Source organism: Austrofundulus limnaeus, unplaced genomic scaffold, assembly GCF_001266775.1.
Source record: "Austrofundulus limnaeus strain Quisiro unplaced genomic scaffold, Austrofundulus_limnaeus-1.0 Scaffold1255, whole genome shotgun sequence".
Taxonomy (NCBI): domain Eukaryota; kingdom Metazoa; phylum Chordata; class Actinopteri; order Cyprinodontiformes; family Rivulidae; genus Austrofundulus; species Austrofundulus limnaeus.
In genome coordinates, this window is record NW_013953657.1 from 27644 (window position 1) to 34775 (window position 7132).

Here is a 7132-nt window from a genome sequence, read left to right on the forward strand (position 1 = left end):
AAAAAACAAAAAAATTTTTTTTTCCCTTTTAATTTAGAGCTGAAGAAACTGAGCAGGCAAAAACTGGTTTTAAACAGTGTTCAGAAGACTTGTGCTGACTCAGTGAAATAGTGTGACCACATGTCGTAGTTTCCCTGCAGCTCCTCAGACACACACTTCCTCTTTGCTTTGTGAGACTCTGCACGACGTCAGCAGCTCTGGATGTGATTGGTTATCGGCTGTGATGTCACAGAGAAATTTCCAAGGAGGGTGAGTCAGGTGAGATCACACACCTGCTCATTGTCTCATTTCATATCAGCAAGGTGAACACTAAATTTCAAGTGACCAAGTTGTTAAATTCATGTGTTGTCTACACAATATATTTATCAAGATCACACAACAAATTTGTTCTCATGTTCAAATTATATATTCAAAATAAAGTTTTTCTTTTCTTAAATTAAAAATTTGAAAGTGGAAAAACTTTATTATTTTATTTTTAATTCCCTTTTTTGTATTACAGAGATTTATTTTTGGTAGATTAACATGCAATAAAAAGGTGTAGCCTCTATTTATTTAATGACATATTTATCATAATATTTAAATCCTAATTATTTTTTTTGATCAAAGTATTTTTTATTATTTTTTAACATAATACAAAACAAAAACAAACAACAAACTAACAAAAACAAACACCCGAAATCCCACCCCTTCCTATACCGGATCTAATGAAACAACAAAAATCGATCTTGTATTAATACAAGTGATATAATAAAAAATTTTGTGTACAATGAAACAATATTTATCCTTTACACAAAGTTATCTGCCAAATTTTATTTAAATCCTAATTATTTTAGAAGTTCTCAAACAACAATATCTTTTTTACTGAACATGAGTCAGAGAACAGGTCCTTCAGTGTTTTATATCATTGTTGGGACAGACTTTGGTTCCTGAGCAACAAATAAAAGAAAATTCAGTCAGGGTTTTGTTTTTTTAAATAGACTACACCTCCTGGCTTTTTTCCAGGTGAGTGTCTGAGAATCACAAGTCAGACGATGTTACCTGTGAGTAAAGCAGAGTTCACCTCCATGAGTTCAGACATGTTTGAAAGAAAAATAACTGAAGCTGCAACAAGAGTTAAACTAAACACTGACTTTTTTTGGTGCCTTAAATTAACATGATACTGTACAAGTTGAAATACAGAGTTGGGTAGTAACTACATTTACTTGAGTAACTTTTTGGGGAAAATGTACTTTTATGAGTAGTTTTTAGCCTATTATGCTGTAATTTTTTACTTTTACTTGAGTAATTTTAGAATGAAGTACCGCTATATTTGATTAAAATTTTTGGATACTTTGTGAGTAACTTCAGTGAATAAAATGCAAGCTTGTTTTCACAAAATATTCACCACACACACACACACACACACACACACACACACACACACACACACACACACACATCCTTGTATTTGCATGAAACTGAGGACTTTGTATTGACTTTACATTCATTTTTGTAACTGATGTCCAGCCCAGACATTTTCCTTAAATTAACCATTACTGGTCTAAAGTTAACACTAACCTGAACCAAAACATAATTCATACTAAACCTCTAAACCTAACTAGTAGTGTGTAGTAGAGCTGCAAATGAAGTGAGGACCGGGAAAATGCCCTCACTTTCCAATTCTCACTCTGTAGCAGAAACACACACACACACACACACAAAGGTAAAGAGAGACAATCCTCATGACTGCTGAACCTACTTGGTGACTCAGATGTGTTTACAGCCTGTTGGTGAGACAGGAACAGAACAATCTGACTCGTCTGTTATCAGTTCTACAGTTTTTACAGACAGACTGTTCAGAAATAACAGGCAGCACACAGATCAGGACAGGAGAGAAACGAAACAGTGGAGAACCTCAAGCACACACCAAGAAATGGCCATGAAGTCGTTTATGTTTTCTTAAAATAGTTATAACTATGCCCTGCTGCCATAAGTCAGGTTAACATGCAACTGCACAAGGTTGTCTGTTAGCAAAATATCTCATAAACCATTCAATGAATTTTGCTGAAATCAAGAAACGATCTGTAAATCTAACACGGATTACCTTACAAAGCTCCATCATATATTAAACATCTTATTGTTCCATACTTTCCTAACAGAGCACTTCACTCTCAGACTGCAGGTTTACTTGTGGTTCCTGGAGTTTCTAAAAGTAGAATGGGAGGCAGAGCTTTCATTTCTCAAGCTCCTCTCTTGTGGAACCAACTTCCAGTTTCTGTCTGTGAGGCTGACACTCTGTTTACTTTTAAGATTAGACTGAAGACTTTCCTTTTTGATAAATCCTATAATAAGACTTAGGTTTCCTGAATTATTCTTCATTTCTGCTGCTATAGACTTAGACTGCTGGAGCACAAACTGAGCACATTTCCTCACTCTGCTGTTGTCTTTAGTCTCTCTTCTCTACATGTTNCACACACACACACACACACACACACACCTACAGTTTTTGCTAGTTTCATATATTTTATATTGAAAGAAACTGATTTGGAAACATTTCTTTTGCTTGATTTTTTTTTATTTTGGAATTGTGTATGATTTTTTTTTTTCATTTTGATCTTTAAAGTACCAAAATTTCCACATAACTTTAAATTATTGATGTCTTGATCAGTTACTCAGTACTTGAGCAGTCTTTTTACCAAATACTTTTTTACTACTTCTTGGATGGTTATTTTTTTTTACTTTTACTTGAGTAAAAATATGTTGAAGTAGTGCTACTTTTACCTGAGTACAATTTTTGGGTACTCTACCCACCTCAGCTGAAATAACACATTTCAAAGCTGGTCGTTGGTTTTATTCAGCAAGTTTTATTTATAAAACATATAAGCAACCTAGAACTGAAGTGTTATAGCCTGTTACAGTCAGTAAAACACAGTAGCAGTCATAATACGTGACAAAAGCCCAAAAAGGAAAATATAACAGCTACATAAAAAAAAAACAATTAAAGTAAGCTCAAATTAAAGCTTCTTGTTTTATGTAAACAGAGAAATAATATGAAAGGAGAAAAATTATATGTTTCAAAGAAACATTTGGAGTAGGAGATGGGATCTTAAAGGGATCCACGATACATTTACTATCTGTTGTTTCAACTACCTTTAAAATGTTTAATTTTTTAATGCAGCTATTAAAACAAGACAGACCTTATATATTATATGCCTTCTTCGTCTGTATGGTCATTATCTAGAAAACAAAAATAAATAACTAAACTCAGAGTGATGTAATTTATCTCTTTAGTTGCTTTACATCCTCACTGTTAAAACCTTCGTGACCGCTTACAGCTCTGCAACCTGCGGGAGCGTTGCGTGATGCACAAACCCGGAACTTTCCAGACTGATCAGGATTGGCCCCGCCCACTCGGCTCTCAGCTGATGCAAGCGGAGGAGGGGCGGAGCTTGAGGTATAAAAGCTCCTCGCTGGGAGCCGCTCCGCCGCTCAGCACATTCATGGAGAAAACGTTGAACAAACACCCGGAGGAGACGTCGGAGCTTTACAGCGAGGATTCAGGATGGTCTATACCGCAGCTCTGCCCTTTGGACACGGAGTCTCTGTGCTGTCGGAGGAGGAGAGCGTCGTGGAGATGATCGGCAGGTTCTTGTTCCAGCACAAACCCCGGGAGATGAGCTCTGCCCGGCGGGGAAGCGTCGACAGCTACGATGAGACTGAGAACTCACCCTGTAAGTTAAAGTTATTTAATTTTTGTACATTTTTACTGTTAACTGAGCTGGATGGTATTAAATCTGAAAACATTTACTGTTTAAAATACATTAATAAAGCATTTAAAAGCTGTCTGGTGTTAGTACAACTTCATTAAACTCAGTCTGATGCAAATGACTCGGTGAGTCTCCTGTCAGCTGATGGCAGTGACGTCACGGGATGAACCTGACACTCCCTTTCTAACCTGGTCTCCTCCCTCAGGTCCTGACTGGGACTCCCATCTGGAGGAGGAACAGCAGCTCCTCCACCAGGCACTGACCCAGCAGATGGAGCGCTGTCTGACAGAAGCCAAGACCTCCAGCCTGCACTGCCAGCTGCTGCTGCTGCCCCGACACATGATCACCAGGATCGGCCACCACATCCTGCGCTCTGCCGCCCAGGAGCCCTGTGGGCTCCGGGGGGCCTCCATCAAGCTCTACGTGGATGGCAAAGATGGCCTGAAGTCTGCAGGGAGCATCCTCCCTGACCCCAGTGTCACTCCGACCTTTGAACTCTCGGTGGTCTTCAAAGTGGATAATGAGGGCTGGCTGCCTCTGAGGCACATCTTCGACACCAGCAAGGCTCTGAAGCTGAGAGCTGAGTGCCGCCTGGTGAAGAGGAAGCTCTACTCCTCAGCCAGTCCTGTTGTCCACGATTACAGCTGAAGAGACATTTCATTTAGTTTCAACCAACTTAACAGGAACATGCAGCTGTTATAACTCTTGTTTGCATTTTATTGTTTTACTTTATGGATGAATGTAACTTTTGAGCAGGTTCTCAAATTGTATTACCGTTAGAAATGAAATGCTCTGTTTTTTTATTTTATTTCACAAAACACTGGTTATGATTTCAATCCACAGAGCTGGTCTCATTTCTGAAGTGTAATGTATTTTATTTATTAAATTATTTATACTTCACCTTCAACTGTCTGTGTAACTGCCAGTAAATTATTTAAAAGCAATTTGCATTGCTACAGTCTGTATCACTGTCTCTGTAAAACTCCAGGTGTTGGTGCAGTGTAGCAACAGCTGTGTCAAATTGCATCACTATATTGTAGGGACTTTGATGAAATGTTCAAACTTATAAAGTTTTTTTTCTTAAACTGACCATAAGGATTTAGAGGTCAAAGGTTGGAAACAAGTCTTGCATTACTTCCTTATTATAAACAGATTACAGACTGCATCACAATTTTGCAACACATTTTCAAACCAAAGACTACGTAAAACCTAGATTTTGAAATGATGTGGGGGGTCTAAGGTCTGACAATGCTTTTAATTTAGTGCCTATTTGAGCCATTACTGTGTGACACTTTACAAATTATGTGCATACAAATGACTAAAATGCAAAAAGTGTAGCTAAAAACATTTTGAAGGAATTTATTAGGTTAGGTACTGATGCTAAAAGCACTACACCATTTTCTTAGTTTTCCTTTAAGCATTAACTTTTATGATCCATTGTTTAACTCAGGGGTGGGCAATCCTGGTCCTCGAGGGCCGCAGCCCTGCATGTTTTTTTTTTTTTCTCTGCTCAAACACACCTGATTTGAATGAATGGGTTATCAGGCTTCTGCTGTACGGAGGACCGAAACTGACATAATTAAAAATAAAAGCGGAAATATATAAATTGACTAAAATACTTAAAGTGCACCAATATAATTCAAAAACGAGAATTTTATTTAAAGTATATGTACAAATATATATACATATACATATATACAGAGACAGCAAAATAAATACAATTAAAAATGTGCCATTTAAATTAAAGGAGAGCTTTACCTCTTGAAAAACAATAAACATTAAAAATAGTTTAGTATTTTACTGTTTTTACTGTTTAATATATAACTAAATATACTATATAATATATAATTTTATTATTGCACATAATTTACATTTTACTTTTTTGCAAAAATGATAAGTTGGAAGAATAAATATGAAGGTCAATTAAATTATAAAACATGAGATAAAGCTCTCCTTTTTAATTTAATTGGCACATGTTTAATTTAATTTATTTATTGGTCCATTAATATATTTCTGCATTTTTTTCTATTATGTCAGTGTCGGTCCTCCATACTGCAGAACTTGGTAATTCAATGTCTGAATCAGGTGTGTAGGAGCAGGGAAAATCATAAAACCTGTAGGGCTGTGGCCCTCGAGGACCAGGATTGCCCACCCCTGGTTTAACTATTATGTCTTGATAAGAATAGTTTAGATACATGTCCGACATTTATCCAACACATAAAATGAACCGCTGATCAAACATTAGGTGAGCATTTTTGTCTGAATGCCTGCGATGCAGCCGTAGGCCTGCAGGGGGTGCACCAGGCACTGAAGACTTTATAAGGACCGGAAGTCCGGGTTGTAGCCAGGCAGCGTTACTCCGATTTGCTTCAGCTCAAGCAATAAAGCTCTGCTCATACCAGATGTGGGTTGTATGGTCCATATACTTGTCACGTTTTAATCTATTCAGTATTATGTGGTTTTGTCACGATTTCAATTAATGAACGCGAGATATTTATTATAGTTTGGTTTGGAATAAACATTTACTAAATGTTCACATTAAAAGTAACTTTGAAACATAAAAATTTACAAGCTAAAAAAGTAAATTGGAACGCTCTAAACTTTAAGATTTATTAATGCTTCAATGTACAGATGAGTCAGACACCGGACACCTTTTTTTTCCTCTTCCAAACTAACAAATTAACAAATGTTTAGTGGTCGAATGGATACAAAGTTCTGAACATTTGACTCGTAAAGCCTTGAATTTTCAATATACCGTGTATTTGGAGAGTGTAACGAACGAATAAAAACTGAGTTGGTCAGAACAGAAAGTTTCTCTTCTACACTTCGCCACCCTCGTTCATGACCTGCATCACTTGCTGGGGTATTGAGATAATTTTCCTTTTGTTTCTGAAAAACTGTTCTGTATCTTGACTCATTCTGTACATTAGTTTTACACAGTCTCCATAAATACCAGTTTTAAAAGTAATTTAAATCTCTGGATCTGACTCTAAGGGTTATTAGTTTACTCTGTTCAGTAACTCAGATTCAGACAGGAAATAACGTTTAATTTCAACAAGTTGAGTAATGATTGAATGTAGCTGGGACAGGAAACCCAGTAATCCCAGTTAGAAAAAATAATCCACACCAAGTTTCTGTCAACACAAACCTTTCATTAGACAAACTCTGATCTGTTCAACATTTAGATCAAACGTTTTATTTAACAAATGTACACCAAAAACATGATACACGGACCAGCTACCCTAAACACAGGATCCTCCTCAGGTACAAAACCTTGTACTTCCAGCTAACACACAACATCAACAGGTTTAATTCATTTACAGAATGCACACACACACACACACACACACACACACACACACACACACACACACACACACACACAC

At 36.9% G+C, this 7132-nt stretch overlaps 1 protein-coding gene across 1 annotated transcript; it reads left to right on the plus strand.

The window, feature by feature from the left end:
• Positions 1–3474: 3474 nt before the first annotated feature.
• si:ch211-39i2.2 (DNA damage-inducible transcript 4-like protein-like) lies at positions 3475–4653 on the plus strand. The gene is made up of 2 exons (XM_014031458.1): positions 3475–3710; positions 3952–4653. The coding sequence occupies exons 1-2, from the start codon at positions 3542–3544 to the stop codon at positions 4392–4394; spliced, it is 612 nt and encodes a 203-aa protein (XP_013886912.1). The 5' UTR covers positions 3475–3541; the 3' UTR covers positions 4395–4653.
• Positions 4654–7132: the final 2479 nt, after the last annotated feature.